This window comes from Cryptotermes secundus, unplaced genomic scaffold, assembly GCF_002891405.2.
Source record: "Cryptotermes secundus unplaced genomic scaffold, Csec_1.0 scaffold325, whole genome shotgun sequence".
NCBI classification, from domain to species: domain Eukaryota; kingdom Metazoa; phylum Arthropoda; class Insecta; order Blattodea; family Kalotermitidae; genus Cryptotermes; species Cryptotermes secundus.
In genome coordinates this window covers 123,574-142,975 of record NW_019735464.1, presented here as the reverse complement: position 1 = coordinate 142,975, position 19,402 = coordinate 123,574, and the positions used below count along the sequence as shown (strand labels likewise).

At 36.2% G+C, this 19,402-nt stretch overlaps 2 protein-coding genes across 3 annotated transcripts in view; both read left to right on the top strand.

The window, feature by feature from the left end:
• The window catches only part of LOC111869323 (SPARC), a 30,266-nt gene extending 22,317 nt beyond the window's left edge, over positions 1-7,949 (top strand). For both annotated transcript variants that reach the window (XM_023860769.1, XM_023860770.2), the window contains exons 4-8: positions 744-859; positions 2,399-2,545; positions 3,408-3,610; positions 4,388-4,535; positions 6,141-7,949. In XM_023860769.1, the coding sequence (XP_023716537.1) occupies positions 744-859; positions 2,399-2,545; positions 3,408-3,610; positions 4,388-4,535; positions 6,141-6,182 (656 nt within the window). In that variant the 3' untranslated portion in view covers positions 6,183-7,949. The remainder of the gene's footprint in view (positions 1-743; positions 860-2,398; positions 2,546-3,407; positions 3,611-4,387; positions 4,536-6,140) is intronic.
• Positions 7,950-11,393: 3,444 nt separating this feature from the next.
• Positions 11,394-16,023, top strand: LOC111869331 (histone H2A.V). Its single transcript, XM_023860786.2, has 5 exons — positions 11,394-11,483; positions 11,628-11,705; positions 11,913-12,026; positions 12,352-12,481; positions 13,419-16,023. Exons 1-5 carry the CDS (start codon positions 11,481-11,483, stop codon positions 13,478-13,480), a joined length of 387 nt encoding a protein of 128 aa, XP_023716554.1. The 5' UTR covers positions 11,394-11,480; the 3' UTR covers positions 13,481-16,023.
• Positions 16,024-19,402: the final 3,379 nt, after the last annotated feature.

Sequence of the window (19,402 nt, the reverse complement as noted above, 5' to 3'; positions counted from 1 at the left end):
CAGTGTCTCAGTCGTAACATCTGTTCACCACCCTCATGTAACGGCTAACTCTCTCTCTCTCTTGTACTCATCTGTTGTAACTAATTAACTGAGGATGGTGTCAAATGTAATACATGCTGTTGGTTTGGCCCTCTGAATGTTGCATAGCTGGAAATAGTATTCTCTGCAAAATTATGCAATCAGCAAATTTATTTTTGAAGTTGCAACTTTCACACACTACTGACTCCACAGTGCAGTCAATCTTGAGAAACTAATAGTGTCTTAAAACAAGAATTTGATATAACTTTTGAAGTGTTTTTGGGGGTGAAAAGAAGTGTGTATGTGTGTGCATGTGTGCCTGGCACCATGTAGTCGGGTATAAGTTTATCATTGTTTCAGAGGAATGTACTGCTGTCATCTCCTAGTTCAAAGAATAAGCAATGAAAGTGGAAAACACTCTGCTTGCTTGATTTATTTTTCAAACCTGAAGATGGAATTAGTATGTTCCTCAGAAATGTCCCTGAACTTCAACAAGGTTAAATGGCATAACATACCAGAAGATTTTACTGTTTAAAATAATTGTTTAATTTAATTCATCTTACTATTGTTTGGTTAAGTTTCTGAGTGTAGCTGTTGTTTTTGTTCAAGTGAAGCATTTGTTTCTTTTATTGAAACCTCCAGTGTTAGTCTTGAGCCACATGTTTAACAGATGTAAGTTGTATTTAAATAGGTATTTATATTGACTTCTGCTTGATATTCTGCAGATCCATGTGCTAAGAAGCACTGTGGGGCTGGTCGAGTCTGTGAGTTAACAGAAGAGGGGGAAGCAGAGTGTGTCTGTATTTCAACATGTCCTGATGAGGTTGACCCTAGAAGAAAGGTACTGGTATTTCAAAGAAAATATCTTGTTCACTGACAACTTGTTGGCCCAAATGTGTACTTCTGCAATGTGTACTGTTACCATTAATGCTTAGTGTGTGAACAGTATTATTATATCAGATGACTCAAAATAAAGTATGTTTTAAGAAAACGGTAAATGTGTGTAGCTCTGTGGATTTGGGTGAGGTTTATAATTATGTAGAACTGAATTTCCTGAAGTGAGTCACCACGAAGCTTCCTCCATGGGCTTCCAAAAAACGGCTACTAACAAAGATGCTGAATTGGCCTCGTGAAGTTACAAACATGGAATTTAATAGAAATAATTTTTCATTGTTATCATTAAGGTTGTGAGATTAGTGTCTTCTGTGATTTAACCCCATGTAGTCTGGTAGATGTTAGCACACCTTTGGGAGGAGCTGCTTTAGAGTATATTATTAATTATTTCTGAAATATGTAAATCTCAAATTAAGTCATTTATTTTTTACATGTTTGGGGCCTCAAACATTTGTATTCACATCAGGGCAGCTTCTGGTGTAGAGCATAACTAAACGTGCACAGAAAAATTTACTTAGTTCAGTTGTTACATAGAAATCATTTTCCATTTTTATCCTTAAAACTAGTAATTTTATTTATAATTCCATTATTGAAATTTATTGACTAGGGACCCAATTTCCTGAATTGTTGTGTGAAACCCTCAATTGCAGCCCCTAATAATCTGATGGATTTAATCTGAAGAATTTGTTGGTATTTTGAGGATTTATCCTTAGCTCAATCCTGACACATCAAAAAATTTGAAGTGTTTCTTGGGATACATATCTTTTACACATGAAATTTTGGTTGGTGATTAATTTTTGATCTATGCACTTTAAATGGAACTTAGAGAACTGAAAGTGTTTGAATTTATGATATGAATTTGGTACAGGTTCCACATCCTTACGTGTAGGAGTTAAGAGAAAATCATATCTCAAATTAGGAATGTAATGGAACCAATATGTTTACTGAAAATAACAAAAAATTATGTAACATTGTGGGATATAATTTAGTGAGATTTTATGAACTTGATATTAAGTTTTATTTATCTAAGTGACCAGCCATTACCAATTCTGGGCTTTTACCTAGTTCTTGTATAACACTGTGTGTACAGTTATTCTACCTCAGACAAAATGGCGCACTGATATGGGTACTACTACTACTACTACTACTACTACTACTACTACTTCCTGTTTTAGAGATCCCAGGTTTNTATTCTACCTCAGACAAAATGGCGCACTGATATGGGTACTACTACTTCCTGTTTTAGAGATCCCAGGTTCGGTTATTAACCTAAAGACTGGTTATCTAGAGGTTCTTAGTCTCTCCAGGCAAATGGTGTAGGATTGTTCCTTAAAACAGGCCATAACCATTTTCTTTAAAGTCATCATCCAGACATAATTCTACCATTCAGTATGACGAAACTATGCAGTTGAGAAACATTATTAAGTAACCTAAGAATGTGTCTTTTGCCCAAGATGTTAATCTTGCCCTTGAACCAAAAATGCAGGTATGTTCAAACCACAATGAGACATGGGGCTCAGACTGTGAAGTATATCAAATGAGGTGCTGGTGCGACAGAGGACTGGATGCATGCCGAGGAGAAAAATACAAGCATGTGCACATTGAATATTATGGTGTCTGCCGTGATATGCCTGTAAGTATGAGTGTGTCAGCAGTTCCTGCCGTGTGATGTGTAGGGCTTCTGAAAATATTAATCTGGAAGAAGAATTGTCATATTATTTATGATATTTTTAATTTGAACAGTTAAAGAAAATACAGCTAAATTGATGCATGTGTATTTCAGATCAGGTGCATATTTATCAGCATAAAACACTTCCAAAATATTGCATTTTATACTTTGAATGAAGTTTTTCATAATTTATATCCTTCGCCTAATATTAGTGTGACTAAATCATTGATGATAACTGGCATGACTTTTAGCACACATTGTGGACATGAGAAAAACATAAAATTTTCATAAGAAAAATGCAAGGTAAGAGACCAGTTTGGAGAGCTAGGTAGGTAGTGATGGGTGAAAAATATTGCAATTGATCATAGAAAGACATAGTATTAGTTGACTCATTAGTAGGCAAGACCTTTTGAAAAGCCAACTATGGATAAAGCTGCACTGCATTCTGTTGCATAAAATATTTATTTAGCTCTCTCTATTCTGTCAGCAGGATGCAGTGCATTGTTGTACCCTTCCCTATCCATATACTTTACCTTGCCAGTATTCTTGTTTCATTTACCACAAAATATGATTTGTCTCAGACAAAACTATCCTTGGTCATGCTGTCAGAGCTAGCTGAAGTAAGTAATCTTTATGTTAGTTGCAAGTGTTTTGTGCTCCATGCTTTCCTTCTTAACCAGTTTGCATAAGTTATCTCTGTGTGTGATTGATTACAGACCTAATTTGCTTGAGACTAGAATTTTCTAGGTTGTACTGTCAAAGTCAGTCAAGCCCAAGCTTGCCTGTCAATGTATCTTTGAGCTGAAAATGTTGATGTATTTAATAGGAGTGTACCACAGAGCAGATGGCAGATTTCCCACGCAGGATGAGGGACTGGTTGTTCCACATCATGCGTGATCTTGCTGATCGCCAGGAACTTACACCTCACTATCTGAAGATGGAACGTGAAGCTGAGAGCAACTTGACAAGGCGCTGGAGCAATGCTGCTGTATGGAAGTGGTGTGACTTGGATGGACATCCCCATGACAAGTAAAAAATTGCAGTAGTAAACTAAAAGTATACTTAGCAGACCTAAGCCGCCTGCTTAATTCATGGTTTATTTTGAGGAATGGACCAGCCGAGTTTCCTTGGGATATTTACATTTTAAAGGCTATGTAAGTGGCAGGACTGTGAGGAGCAAAGAGTGAAGGTACTATCCCAGACTTTTCCTGTAAGAAATAAACCACAAACTGTTGGTCAGAATAGCCAGTTCCTGACCAAATGTGATATCTCTTGAATCTTAAAGAGCTAACTACTTAACCACAATATTTGGTTCTAGGTGTTCCCTTGTGTCTGGAAAGAGCCTTTTGTGGCCATGTATTCACAATCATGCATCAGTTCTTTGTTCTTTTTACTATTCACAAATTAATAAGAAAATTGGTTCAAGTGGTAATGCTTCTTTCTTGTATTTGAAAGATATCTGATTCAAATCTTGACTATTCTGACCAGCTTTATGTTATCTTTCCCAATATCTTCATACAGATTCTAGGATAGGCAAAGACTGCTTTCTCTTGCATCTTTTTCAGTTCATTATTAACTGTAGTCCAGTTACTTGATGATTTGTGCTTTGGACAGTGATGTTTAAAATTATGTCACTAAATTGTATAATTAATTTATAATTCCTTTTTATTTTTGCATATATCTTTAGGATCTAATGGAAAGTAGGTGCCATATGTTCTTCCTATAAAATTTTGTTTATATATTATAAGGCCAACGTATATGTTATTACATATTTATTTACTATAAACATTTTACTATGTTCTTTAGTGCAGTGTCACGTCATGAGCTGTTCCCAATCAGAGCACCGTTGATGGCACTAGAACATTGCATTGCACCATTCCTCGATTCTTGCGATGTGGATGACAATCATCGCATTACCCTCAAGGAGTGGGGGAAGTGTCTGGAAATTGAAGAGGTAAGCGAGATTTGAGGTTCGACAATGAAGATTACTTTCATCTGGATTTGACACCATGTAGTCTGGTAGATCATTACCAGTATTTTGGAGGAATGTGCTTCATCTGTCTTCATTGTAGAAGAGTACAAAAACCACTTCCCTCTCTGCTTGACTTGCTATTCTCTTGTTAAGATGAAGGCAGGATGTTCTTCCAAAACATTCTTAACAATCTACTATATTACACAGTATCACAGTCCAGAAGTTAGTAATGTTCTCAATATGTAAGGTTCATATGTGATAACATATTAATTCAGAGTAGTAAGAAGTCAGAGCAGCTGGCTGGCAGCAAGTAAATGTATATAGCCTCTACACAGGATTTATGTGTTTATCCTTTCAGATTTGGTATTAAAATTATTAAACTAACTTGACTGTCAGAGATTCATTGTTCAAAATGCTGTATACTTGGAGATTATGAGACATATCAGTAAGCGTATATTACCATAGGCACAGTGATGTGTCTTGCTCCTGGGTCCAGCTTAGGAGTTGGAGCCTCTGTTACATCACACTCCCTGCCAACCCCTAAACACATCACGCATCAGTATTTAAATTGCAGAAACCTAGTTTTACATATTTTATTGTACTTCGGTCACGACTGCTTGGCAGTGCAAAGGCATTCAGTTAATATGGGGTTCATGTAATTACACAAAGAGATGGCAAAGGGATATGATAGACATAAAATGGAAATAAGAATAATAAACAGAAAATTGATAATAAGTATGGTCAAGTCTGGGCTGCATGGAAACAGGAGAAGGCCCCTCTGAGGCTTGGACACAGCCAAGTCCCTCTAAACCATAGTACCTACACCCCTATATTCTGTGGAACTGCTGGGATTTAATGTATTGTGAGCTAAAAACGTTGAATGCATAAGAAAAGCAAAAAATGCATTGTGATTGAAAATTCTCATGGATAGATGGTTAACTAATGGGTTTTAAAATGTACTCAACTGTAGTGGTTATATGCAACACATTAGCAAAATGAACCTGAAGCAAAAACTGTACTTATATTGACTAACCTACATTTTGGTAGTGGCATTTCTTTCTCATAGGTGTAGTACAGTAGTAGTTGCAGGATCTTCCTCTGTTATTCACTCATAGTACTTCAGCGCACAGTGTTAATGGTGTAGAGAACTAGTGTACATCATTCTTTGCACCTTTCAAAAGGTGGAGTGACCTCAGAGAAAGATATAGACAGAACAGTATGTTAAAATACATCATAGGACGAAAGGTCATGGTGATCCAGATTAGATGGAACTGTATGAGGATAGCGCCAGTAGAGGGCTTGGTTAGTAAAACAGCAAATCTTCAAGTTCTGAAATAATGGGACATTCTGGAACAGGTGAATGACTGTGTGCTGTTTAGAGATGATCTTGTATCAGGGGGTTTAATGAGTCAGCATGTGAGACAAGTAATGAATCATCAATTTTGTAAGTTGGTGAGTATGTCATTTAAGTTAGTCAGGTGGTCAATGAAATAGCTAGTGATTAAGATCGTGAATTACTTAACTACTACTGTCATTCAAATTCCATATCACTTTTGATTTATAATTTATTTTTCTTGCTTTCTGCAGGATGACCTAGAAGAAAAATGTGATGAACTAAGAAAAGAATAATTTGAAAATCATTTATTTTACTAAAAATTACACAAAGATGCCTGCAACTTTGAAAAGAAGTCCTAGGACATGAAAGGAATTCCTAGATATGTCGATGAAGAGTTGCTGCAAGAGATGTCAGTACTGTTTAGTACTAATGTGAAATCAGTAATGTGGTGCTAATACTAAAACAGTGAAACCTTGGTATGGTGTATTCATGTTAAAAAAGAACATAATTAGAGAAGGGATATACTTGCGGAAACTAAAGACTTGCACAGTTCATACAGAAACTGATTATTTGTAATTTCATGAATATATCGTTCCTTACACACCTTTTTACTTTTTTAAATTTTACACATACCCTTATGTAACAGATTGAACATCTCAGCTTACTTTATTGCATGCTGTAAGATAAAGGAACACTATATTGAGGATATACTGTGTTTTAATTATGTAAAATATGTCTCAAACATGCTCAGACAGGGAAGACAGGAGAATATGTATAATTAAACATACAGACACCATGAATAGTAACAGAAATTTATTGAAATGCTAGGTTATGTACTGTTAGAATGGTGGACTGTTTTTGGTAAGTTTGATTGAACATGCTAAGCCATGATAATAGTGGATTTGAAACAATAACTTGGTGTTTTACTTTACCAATGTTTTTAATAATATTATTAATTTAAATGTAATTTAATTAATGTATTTCTTTTTACATTCTTTGCTTGTTTTGCCAGTATTTCCTGTCTGAGTTCTTTTATGACACTGTAGGCAGTATATGTATTCTGTAGTTGATACAGATATGTACAGAAGTAAGAAAACTATATTTAGGGTTATTATTATTTTTGCCTTTTGTTGTAGTCAGATTGCAATATGTTACATAATATTTAATTAGAAAAGTTTGAAGTTTTGATAGAAGTTGAGAATAGGTTTAAGAATGGATTGAGGTGCCAATAAAGAGAGAAAAATGAAAAAATGGATTGAGATACCATTAAGGGGGTATAAATGTTCCAAGATGCCATAATAATTACAAATTGTCATTGGAAGAAGAAGAGTCTTATGTTACAGAATACAAGAAGATATATTCTCATTCTTGACAGAATAGTTTTGTAACATTTATTGGTGCACATGGACTATGACTGAAAGAAAGTTACAGGTAAGTTCCCTTTATCAAACTAACTTAGAAACACATTTCTGTCCAAAGAATGGAGTGCAAGAATGATGTTTATATATATGAATGTTCTCTGTTCCTAGCAGTTCATTGATTCAGTGTACCTGTGTTTGTACAGACCACTTTTTCCTGACCAAGTTCCAGACAACAGAGTGCATTTTTGTTTCCTCCTACAAGATCCTCTTCCTATTTGTATGTATTTTATATAACAGAATAACATTTTTGGTGTTTCATGGGTGTAACATGTAACTGTGGATACATTTGAAGCTGTATATCAAGATTTTATGAAAAATGTTTATCAAGCTGTAAAAGAAAGGCGACAGTTCCATTTTCCATGAAAGTAACAGCTTCAGATGCTGTTAATCTTGTTTAAGTGTGATGCAATACTAAAGATGTAAATCCTTTCATATTTTGTCTAATCTGTGTCTAATTATTTTTATCACTTAGCTTGGTGTTCAATTATGTTTACTGTATCTTATACATAGTAATTGTATCACAACTGAGATTTCAACACTGCCATATTAATATCAAACATTACTAGTTTGTATTTTTAATCCATAAACAGTTTGCATTTGTATTTTTAAATAAAGTTTTCAAACTGTCTTCTATTAATATATAGTGTACGTATGCCTAGACTCTCATTTCCATGCAGGTTGAGGTTTGATTCCCTGCATGGGGCACGGATTTTTGTTTTCCCCATAGTATGCCTAGTTACTGGCTCTGGGCCTCACCTAGCCCCCCCAGTTTAACGAATACTAAGGGATATTGGGTTTTCGGACTTTATCCATCGTCCTGGTTTTAAGATAACTAAGAAAAACGCGACGTTTCAGAAACTGGATCTGTTTCCATCCTCAGAATAGGTGTTTTCCTTCACCTGAGGATGGAAACAGATCCAGTTTCTGAAACGTCATGTTTTTCTTAGTTATCTTAAAACCAGGATGATGGATAAAGTCCGAAAACCCAATATCTCTGTGTGTTATACACCTTCGTCAGAATCCTATAGTAAATACTAAGGGCTCTTTCCGAAACTTATTTGTTCAGTCATCCATCCTTAATATAATCTGAATAAATGCTTCTGACTACTATGTAAGTATATATCAGATGGCTGTTTTACATGCAACTTCATAAACTGTAAACAGTAAAAGGGTGTTTTATGCATACATGAATAATGTCAGAAAGAAAGGAATACTGGATTCTTATTTTTTGTCGACAAATTCGTGTTCTGAAAGTAATGACTTTACACTGTATTCTTGTTATTTACCAACATGGTGCAACATAGTGATATGGCTTCTAAATACCAAACAGACTACCTCATGAATTAAACTGTATGTTCTTATAGTTGTGATATTGCTGTCCCTGTTACTATATAAACTTGCAACTGCATTTAAAAACATGAGACTATCTCAGCGACAGGGATCAATAGCTTTTAACATAGTACCTTAGTAGCTTATGGGATTAGGAAAGCTGGGAATGTCAGTGAGGGATTGCCTATAAACTCTTTGTACATTATGTATATAAAAGATAAATCATGTGGCAGGGAAACCTTAAGGGAAGTTGTTGGAATTGCCAAGCTTAGATATGAGAATAATACAAATGGATCTTAGGAGGCAGGAAGATGTGAATGGGATTCATCTGACTCAAGACAAGGACCAGTGGTAGGCCCCCATAAAACAGTAATGAACCTTTTGAGTGCCATAAAAGGTAGGTAATTTCTTGAGTAGCTGACTTGGATCAACACAGATGACTGCCCCATGGAGTGACTTTGTACCTTGTGAGCAGATGAAGACTCATCATTTTTGCCCAACATGAAATTTAACTTCACCTCCAAATTCTTACATATTTTACTAAATTTCATGTATTTGTTATAGGTTGGATGCAGCAATAATTTATTTTCTATATTTAACAGCCTGTGGAGCTCCACAGTTTTCTATATTATTTTTTAAATTAAGAATGGAACCTTCACCTGTAAATAGGGATTTTTAAGTTCCCCAGTACTACACATCTGTGAAGAAATGTTTTTGCCTGGCTCGACCAGGCGCATAGGCCATTACAACATCGAATTGCATTGTAGGTAAAGGTTGTTAAAAGATGCAGATGTAACAAAGGGGGGGTAATGAATGTCCCCAAAAGTTGGCACAGAAAGGCCAGAAATATCTTATTGGCACCATCATCACAGTTCGTTTATATTATTTTAAAACTCATTTCAGCTCTTTCAAGCTGCCATCAGGTAAAATACGTACACTCCATCTCTTGCTGATAATTTTCCACAACATTGGCCAATATTTATGCTCGGAGGTCATGCATGTTATTTGTCAGTGTTAATGCTAAGACATGATACTATGAAAATATTAAAATGTTTAATTTGTTTTATTAAACAGTAATTCTGGATCACTGCAGAGATGTCTTCTCTTCAATGCCAACATACAAAATTGTGTGTTGAAATATTAAAATATTTATGTTTTTATTATATTAATTGGTGTTATTAGTGCTGTTTTTTTATTACAGCCAGAGTGGTCTTCTCTTGCATGATCTTTTGTTGGTTTTTAGAGCTGGATGTTCCACATTATATGTGGGCACTGTTGGATCTGTGTATGTTTTGTTTCTCATGTAGGTTAGTCTTGTGGAAGATACTGTGTAGCTGTGTAGGATATGAATTGGTGCAATTCAAGATGCTTGTTGAAGTGAAGATATCACATACAAAATTTTTGTGTAAATGAACAAATTAATTTTATTCTTATCATTTGTTATATTTAATTTTAGAAGATACTGAGAATTTATGGATTGAGCATGATTAAATAATTATTTCCGTTCTTGTAGTATTTTCTAATTGCAGTTTTCCAAGGTGAGGAAGAAATATGCTAAGAGTTGAAACTATGTTGCATGAAATGTATTATGAAAATTATCAAGAATTGCTATGAGCTCAGACAACTTTGTATGAGGTGATATTTAATTTTTTTCCTTACTGATGGTATTGTTAATAATTTATTCTAATGTGCCAATTTATTAATTATAGCATTGGTATATTAAATTTCTTATGGTAACAGAGAAAGTATCTGCCATGTAATATCTGTGAATAAATTGGCCATGGTGGAGTATATCAGTAGTCTGGGTTTACATTATACCTTTATATTTCCTAACCTAAATTCTCATCTTTTGCAGAGGCAAAACTTCATAAATCTGAAAAACACCAGCCCCCATGCTTGTTCATTCCTAACTTTAAGATGCGGAACTTCCTGTCGACAATCAAGCGGTAAGCAGTAGTGAAATAATGGCTTATAGTTGGGGTCCATGTCAGAAATGAACTCTGTCTTCTTAGTGGCAAGCCATGAAAGTAAATGTAAATATTACAGCTGTCTACATCTTTGTCATTGTATTGCATTTTTGTGACCTCATAGGCAATTAGTAGATGGGGTTGGTAATAGAACACTCTCAAATTAACCAAATTTATAAGTATCAGCAATTTTATATATATATAAACTGTGTCAGATTTCTACAGAGCATTTTAAACGCTCTAATCTGTTCTGTGAGTTATTGGTGAATTATTCCTATTAAGGTGGTCAGATGAAATTCTTAGCACAAATTAAATTTGGTTTTAATTGTTCATATTTTAAGTAAAAACGTTTCTGTATGCTGTAAAATATAAATTTCTATGAACTTACTTAAGTGCAATGGATGTGAATCTCTAAAATTAACATTCCACGAAGCACCACTAACAAAGAATGCATGTGTACTTATGAAAGTTCTACAAGCTTTAATTTACACGAAAAATAAAGTTATTAGGAATCTTTCGAGTATTTATAATTACAGAGAGGGTATCTAAATAAAAAAAAAAGGAACGTGTAAATATAATTCCTCAATTTTAAGAAAATACCATGATGTAAACTATTACAGGTATGACGTATTCTATTTCATAATTTATTTTCACTCCCGCCATCTTTACTTCCCTCACCAGCCAAGCGATTGCAGCTAGTCGTAACCCTATGTTTGATCGATAGATGGCGCGCCACCGCGCCGTGTATTTTAAATTTAAATTTTCCTATTGGTTCCGGGGAACCACGTGACTCCTTTCATACGTTCGACATAAGTTTTGTTTGGCGCGTACACCATAGCGTTGCTTGGAAGTTGGTACAGAAAGACGTAGTAGAATGGTGAGTATCGAGAAGTTTATATGGTAAATATTAGGCATCGGTGCACAATTCTTGCACATTCGTTTTCTGCGTGCTCTGAACTACACACTGGCGAAGTTTTGAAGCGCTAGCTCAAAAATTAACCATATATTTCTGCTTTTTTAGGCTGGTGGAAAAGCGGGAAAGGACTCTGGGAAGGCGAAGGCAAAAGCTGTATCTCGCTCGGCGAGGGCAGGGTTACAGGTAAGATACGGTTGTTGTAAAGAAGTGAACGAAGTGTATTATAATTTTATTTTAACGTGCTTTCCTTTGTAATGTAGTGTAGTGTTTATGGTTCAGTTGGTATGTTTGTTAGTGAGTTTTCTGTGAAAGTAAATAGTGGCACTGTCATGTTTTAGAGGCTATGGTCGGTAGGAAGTTGTTAATTTACAACTGTATTTTTGTTTACAGTTTCCTGTTGGACGTATACATAGACACTTAAAGAACAGAACAACGAGCCATGGACGTGTAGGAGCAACTGCAGCTGTGTACAGTGCAGCAATTCTGGAATATTTAACAGCTGAGGTAAGTTGGTGTAATCAAGATGGCTGCTAGGGTTTGTGAGTAACTTGATCGAAACAAACATTTTTTTACTGTACGAAGTTACTTGTTATAACCAGTATGAGTGATGCTGGTGTGAAAGTTGATCATTTCCACATTTTAGCAAAGCGTAATTTATATATGACATGACATTATAGGTATGTTCTGCACCATGTAAAAATCATGTTCGTTCATTAGAAGTTTAATTTTGGCGGGAGTTTTTTTTTCAAACAGCCCTGGTGTCATCACCATTTTAGGCAAATCAATTTATGAGGTTATTATTGAGGTTAGTGTAACTTTGGCTTTATAGGTTCTTGAGTTGGCTGGTAATGCATCGAAGGATTTAAAAGTGAAGCGTATTACTCCACGCCATCTCCAGTTGGCCATCAGAGGTGATGAAGAATTGGACAGTTTGATCAAAGCAACTATTGCTGGAGGAGGTATGTTAAAGAGTTTTTTCCCCATCTCTTATTTGCAGGTGTATGTTTTCTGTGCATTAAGTTGGTACATCACATGTAGTCGTGATGCAGTATGAGGTATGCAGGTTTAGGGAGGAAAAGTTACAGAGGTTAGATTCTTCATGTTATGTGGAGACACTTTGTAGTTCCAATTTATATATTGGAGCTGATATGTAGGTTGCTTTACGTGTCCTGGTGTGTCTGATGTTACTTGCAGAATTTCAGAAAACTTTTAATTAGGTTGAGTATTAACCTCCTTGGCTTCATATCTCAACCACAATGTCACTGGGTGCTGTCATCAAGTCATCAGCAATACTGCTCTGTATTCTGGACATTCTGACCTCTACACGGTGAATGACAATCCTGACAGTGTTTTTGTTGTTCTCCAGTAGTTTGCCATTGAAATGCCAGGATTTTTTTTTATTGTGTCACATCCATTTTCAGACACTTAATTCATTATTCAGTTTTATCATTTGAATCTGCATGATCTTAATAACTGCAAACATTGTTTTATAAATGGAGAATAAATAATTAGTTTCTTTAAATATTAAGTGAGTGTAATATTGATATCCATTTCAGTTTAAGGAAGATAAATTAATTGCGTTTATCTTCTCAGAAGGCTGGTCTGTTGTGGATTGGATTGTGGTTTGTGGGAAAGGCAAGGAGCTTTAAATTCAGAGGATTAATGACTCTGAACTTTTCCCATTATCTAGTATTCTGAAGAACACAATGTTGAACTGTTTTCACCCTCAGGTGAAAGGGTGGGAGCCACCTGTTAAGTTGAGTTCATTATAAGCCTTTGGACAATGTCTTCTTTAGAATACCAGAAGTTGGAGAGAATCCAAAAAACTCTAAGCCCACGCTGTGAGAACATTTTAGTATTGATGTAAAACCATTTCTGTGATTGTTCTCATTGCAGGTGTCATTCCACACATCCACAAATCGCTGATTGGGAAGAAAGGTTCACAGAAACCGGCATAATTGCGTTCCTTAAATAAGTGCAGTTCCATTTTTGTGAGGACAAAGACCGTGTTTGTTGGCTGTCTCATGGCCCAAGGAAGGACTAAAAGATTGTGTTGTAATGTAACCTTGGGGAGTGTTTTTGCGAGCGCATTTTTATTCTGTATGCACAGTGTTAGGGGAACTGAATGATGGTGAGGAGTGCCAAGTATAATGTTGGCAGTGTCTCTTTAAGTCACTTTTCATGCAAATAGACCAAAATAATAATTTCCTAATAAAATTAGTCATTTCATAAGTCTTGCTGATGTAACCACTGGAATTTTTCTCATTTCTACTAGTTACCTGTTTGGCTTAACAGCATTACTTATGAAATCATGAGTGAAGAGTGTGAACTCTGAATGCTGAGCGTTTCTAGAATTGAATAGTGTTACCTACTGAGGTGAGTGTGTCATGTTTTAATGTGATATTTGCACCAATTGTTCCCCTATCAAATATTCTCGCAAGTTCTCATTTTTCTTTTCATTAGATATTCGTAGCTCCATTCATTACATGAGTTAACATTGCTGTTGAAATTGTCGAGTATTAAGTATGTAGGAAATATATTCATTTCATAATAAAGTGTAATTTTTATAAAATTATACTCACTTGTAGTGAAACCTGCAGTAGTAGTGCAGAAGAATTCCTCTTAAGTTTCTAATACCAAGATTTGGAGAGGGACTGTGGAATATTTTTATGAACAACCATAAACAACTTCAGTATTGAATATCAGTTAGAAATGCCCACTTAACCAGTTTTACCAGTCATTTTCAGCCACGTGTCGCACTTTACAGTTTTGGTTTTCAAGAAAGTCAACATATGTAATTTGGTAGAATGTTGCATTTGAGGTTCTGATGATGAGGATGGAGAAGAGTACAATCTTCTGGGTTGTAGTTCAGCAAGCCCTTTTCAGAGGAGGGTATTGCCTTCATTTTCAGGGTCGAGTGAGCCACATAAGAAACGGCAGAAGCAGGCGATGGACTGAGTAGTTTTTGAACTACATGGCATTGTAGTCCAGAAGGCCATACTCATAGGCTGGTAGAAGTTAGATGTTTGAGAGGGATGTACTACCTCCATTGTCAGGTTCGAAGTGCAAGCAGAACATAGCTTGCGGCGTTCTTGGCTTGTTCAACCCTGAAGGTGGAGTCATTATATTTCTCCAGAACACTGGTAAACTTTACGAGTCTACATGGCCTCACATCCAAGAAGACTCACTGCCATGAAAGTCTCCAGTGCTTTTGCCATAGGTGACCTTGACAGCCCTGTTGGAAAAATAATTTAAAACCCTCATGCCTCTCTTGAAACTGTTTTCCCCTTTGATTTTATATATACAATTAAAAATAGAGCAATAAAATTAGTTTTGTTTTGTGACAACACCAATTTGACTTAGTCTTGGGAATGTTATTTGTAACAAGTGCCTACAAATGCCATGTAGAGTGAAACCTTTCCAAAAGGTAACTTGTATGGACCAGGATATCTCATTGGTGCACAAAAAGGTGGTCAGTTGTGTAAAATAACCTCTCAGATAAAAGGTAATGTTATCTTGGTACTTAATTTATGTAATTATGTACTGCCATGAGGCATATGGGGAGTGGATGTATAGTTCCACTATTCTTGACTTCAGCACCTGGTGGAGGTGACTTATAAGCTTCATGCCCCTGCCACTTTACCCCTGTGGTTATGGCCTCCAATGCCCATTGCTTAGGAGGCTGTTCAGAGCTCTATTGAGAAGAAAAATCTCTTTGCTGGTAAACATCCCAGTTATGCAATAGGTTGCTACAACTGAAGTGTCCTGGGTCCTGAAATTATCTCTTAAGAGACAAACTGGTAACATAAATTGAAGTAATTGTGTGAGATTGAATATGGATATTTAACAAACTTAAAACTAATAATAGTTTTGTACTGTATTGCCTGGACCTGCACCTATTTTTTTTGTTTAAAATAAGTCATGTTTGGGCTTGCTAAAAGTTCATCTTGTTTGGAAATGTGATATCCTGGACAGTTGTGTGATAAACATTTGTTGTGATGCTGCTTTAAGACAAAATTTCAATTGATTCCAAGGATCAAAAACTGTAAGTTTAGTGTTAAAAGAGGTCACCAAGATGCTAAATCTTAGAAGAATGTAGTAAAGAGAGAAGAGTACTGAAGTTAAAGAGAGTGGCTTAGTTTGAATGTCTTATTACAAGAAATCTGCAGAAAATAGGAAATGAGGACACAGTGAGAGCGTGGGAGTGGTGTAAGTGGTCAGTGAAGGAAGATCCTCAATTTCAGGAGGAATACTTCAAGCACAAGGAAAGAAACTAGCAGAAAAGTTGGGTGAATGTGACCAAAGCCGTAAATAGATTGAAAAAATTTAAAATGTAGTTGGGAAACAATATGTGATTGAAGAAACTGATTGAACAGCTAAATGTTTATCTCTTGCCAAAGCGTACGAAACCAGACAATGCTGATGGTGATGTAACTGGCTGGTGTCACCAGGCATTCCCAGTAAAACTGCTTCAAAGGTGAAAAATGTGCTGTTAGTAAAATGTGAAAATATGTATTGAAAGGCATTTGGTGTTTTCTTGTGCTGACACCTTTACTCTGAAAAATTTGAGGGTTATATTTTGATTAATCCTGTAATAAATGTTGACATACACTGTGGCAAAAGAAATGTTTGCTCATTTGTAGTTTTGTAAGAACTGCGATGAAATGGTAAGCTGTGCAAAACAAAATTCTTCCCGTAGCATTATACCTTGAATAGGGATGCGTTTTTTACTCAGTTTTTTTGTTGTTGTAAAGATTAATAAGGGAAATGTTCTTTCATTGCACATTTACCATAATCTGAAGATATTAATTTCAACTCTGATGATGTCAGGTGTAAGTTCAGTGTTTTTTGTATGTGGAGTATGAGGAACTGTACACCCCTCCACCCCACTTCCACAAGGACTGATGTAGTTCATCCACACAGATTTTGTCACATTTTAAAATCTGTTAACCTTATTGTGGAGCCATTGCAGGATAAAAGAATATCATCTAGATTTGCATAGGATGTATAAAAAAGTTCATAGAAGTCATAATATGTATAAGTCAGTAAGACAGTTTTGTATGGTACTTCATAATTCTTCCCACCGCGGCGCCCCGGATTCGATTCCGGGTCTGGTCAAGTGGGATTTGTGGTGGACAAAGTGGCGCTGGGGCAGGTTTCCCCTGCCAATCTTCATTCCACAATCACCCTCACCTATCATCTGGGTCTGGTACAATAGGCCAGAAGTGGCTGCAGTACAAGGGACTTAGTCCCAGCCCACTAGCAATAAAAAAAGTAATACTTCATAATTGAAGTTTCTGAAACCTGAACCTTAATGAGGTTTGTACTTGCATCACATTGTATTAACTGCATGTTAGGCAAATAAAGTCAAATTTTTTGTTTGCTTCCAACAGAATTAAAGATTTCCTTTTAGGGGAAGGATTGTGCTTAATGCTCAAGAAACTACATTGTCAAAGGTTTTCTAATGTACTTAGTGGGTCGCAGCTTTGGAATTAATTTATTCAATTTTCTGTGTTTATTTTATTTTGTACTAATTGCATTTTCAAATACTGTGAAGTACAAGAGTACTGGTACTTAGGTTTTTTAAAATTATGAGGTTACCAGGCAACCTGAACAAACTTCAAGCAGGGCATTGCTCTTCATGCAGCATCTGCTGCTCTCTCTGGTATTGGAGTAGCCATTGAGGTTTTCTGGTACTCACAAAATCCCTTGCCTGAAAATGGGAATATTGCTGAGGGCATAACAAAGGATGTGATTAAATGATATTGCATTTATACTGCTGATTTGAATCTGGTGTGCTTTGCATCCAGAATATATTTTGTAAGACTTACAGGTAGAAAGGAGCCAGGGTAACATAGTTGGTATAGTGATTGCCTGTGCACTGGATGACCACGGAGTCGGAGTTCCGAGTCCTGGTAAGGTCAAAAATTTTCTCCATGTCATGCAGACCAGCTCTGGGGTTCACCCAACCTCTCATACAATGAGTACTGTGGGGTTCTTTCCCAAGGGCATGAAGCTGACCACCTCCAGCTAGTGCTGAGGTCAAGAAAATGTGAGTCTATAAATCCACACTCCCATATGCCTTCATGGTGTAATTAGTTAAGCATAGGGACAAATTTACGTGTTTTGGGAGAGTTCTGTGATTGAGTACCTGTTGAAATTCATGATACTGCACTGAAATAATTCACAAAACTTAAGATATTAGATGACTTATTTGTCAAATTTTTGGTGAGATTCGAAAGAAAATGTGATGTGTAAGGTAGTTTTTCCTCTGAGGTGATATAACTCCGTGGAGCCGAGTCCTTGAAAAGCCACCAGTTTTGCAGCTACTCAAGAAGTTTCCAACATTTTATGGAACCTGAAGGTTCTTTATCATATTCATAAGATCCCTCCACTGGTCCATATCGTGAGCCAGAACAATCCAGTCCATACCACCCCAACCAGTTTCTCTAAGGTCCATTTTAATTTTATCCATCCACCTACATTTTGCCCTTCCTAATGGTCTCTTCTCTTCTATGTGTATTCGTCTTCTCCCCCATTCATACTACATCACCTTCCCATCTTATCCTCCTTGTAATTATACTTGGAGAAGAGTGCAAGTTATGAAGCTCCTCATGCAATTTTCTCCAACCTCCTGTCAATTCATTCCTCTCTGTTCCAAATATTCTTGGAACTGTTTTCAAACACCCATCTTGTGTACCTTCCTTAATGTCAGAGACCCAGTTTCACACCCATACAGTTAATTACAGTTTTGTACATATAATTTTTATGTTTCAAGATTGCAGGCAAGAGGACAAGATATTCTGGCCTGAAGGTAGTAAGCGTTACCTGAATACTCCTATGAAGTGAAGTGAAACTACTTCCACTGAACATAATAATTTTTGAAATTAATAGGTTTTTCCCATTTAAAAGCTATGTCTTCTTCTGTTCTCAGGGAAAACATCTAATTTTCCATGGTGCGATAGTTTGTATAGCTCACTGAAATACCAAATTTCCCCACCCTCAACCTAAATGGAAACGGTACAAACTGATGAAACTACCACGGAAGGAATGAAAGGGTTGTAATATTACACTGCAAAATGTATATCGAGATTAATACTAATGCTGACAAAATTTCATTCGTTCTATCTCATACTGACGAATATATGCTGCACCGGCAAGCGGTCTACGCTTATGGTCATAGATAACACACCTCACGTTACATAAAGTCTGATCAGACTTAAAATGGCGCACTACATCACTAGCGTCATCTATTTGTGTGTCATGTAGCTTCTCACCATCCACCAGCTTTGTAGTTCGGCTCTGGCAGCGCATGTGTATGAGGTAGTCGGACTCGTCGGACTGTCAGCGCTGAAATGAAACTAACTATTCCGCCTTGAAAGTCGAAGTGGTGAGGACGAATGCGTGAAGTTCTTGTAATAAAGTTGCGTAAACGAATCAGTCGTTTATTTGACGATTATTTTTTGATTCTTTTCTGTTGTGTGTTCGATATCTATGTGTTTTACGTGTATCGTTTAGTGTGATTAAATTTGGTGTTGTGTTGGTTTTGTTTGTTTTGGCGGTGTGTTAAATGAAGCCGGTCCAAAAGCACCTGTTTCGTAGGTTTTGTCGTCGTTTTCGTGTGTTTGATGTTGTGTTTTAATTCGGTAGTGAATATTTATCGAACGATGCTTTATGGAAGATTGTAATAGGCGAGAAGAGAATTATCTGGTTGCTAAAGGTCAACTGTCGTAACTGCTGCATCTGCTTTTTGCAATGGTTGGCGAGCATAATAAAAGGTAAAGTGTTTTATCACAGATATTAAAATCTGTTGCAAAATCAGTGGCTCTTTCTTGCCCCGTTTTCTTTACAGCATGTAGTGTATTTATTAACGGACCCCA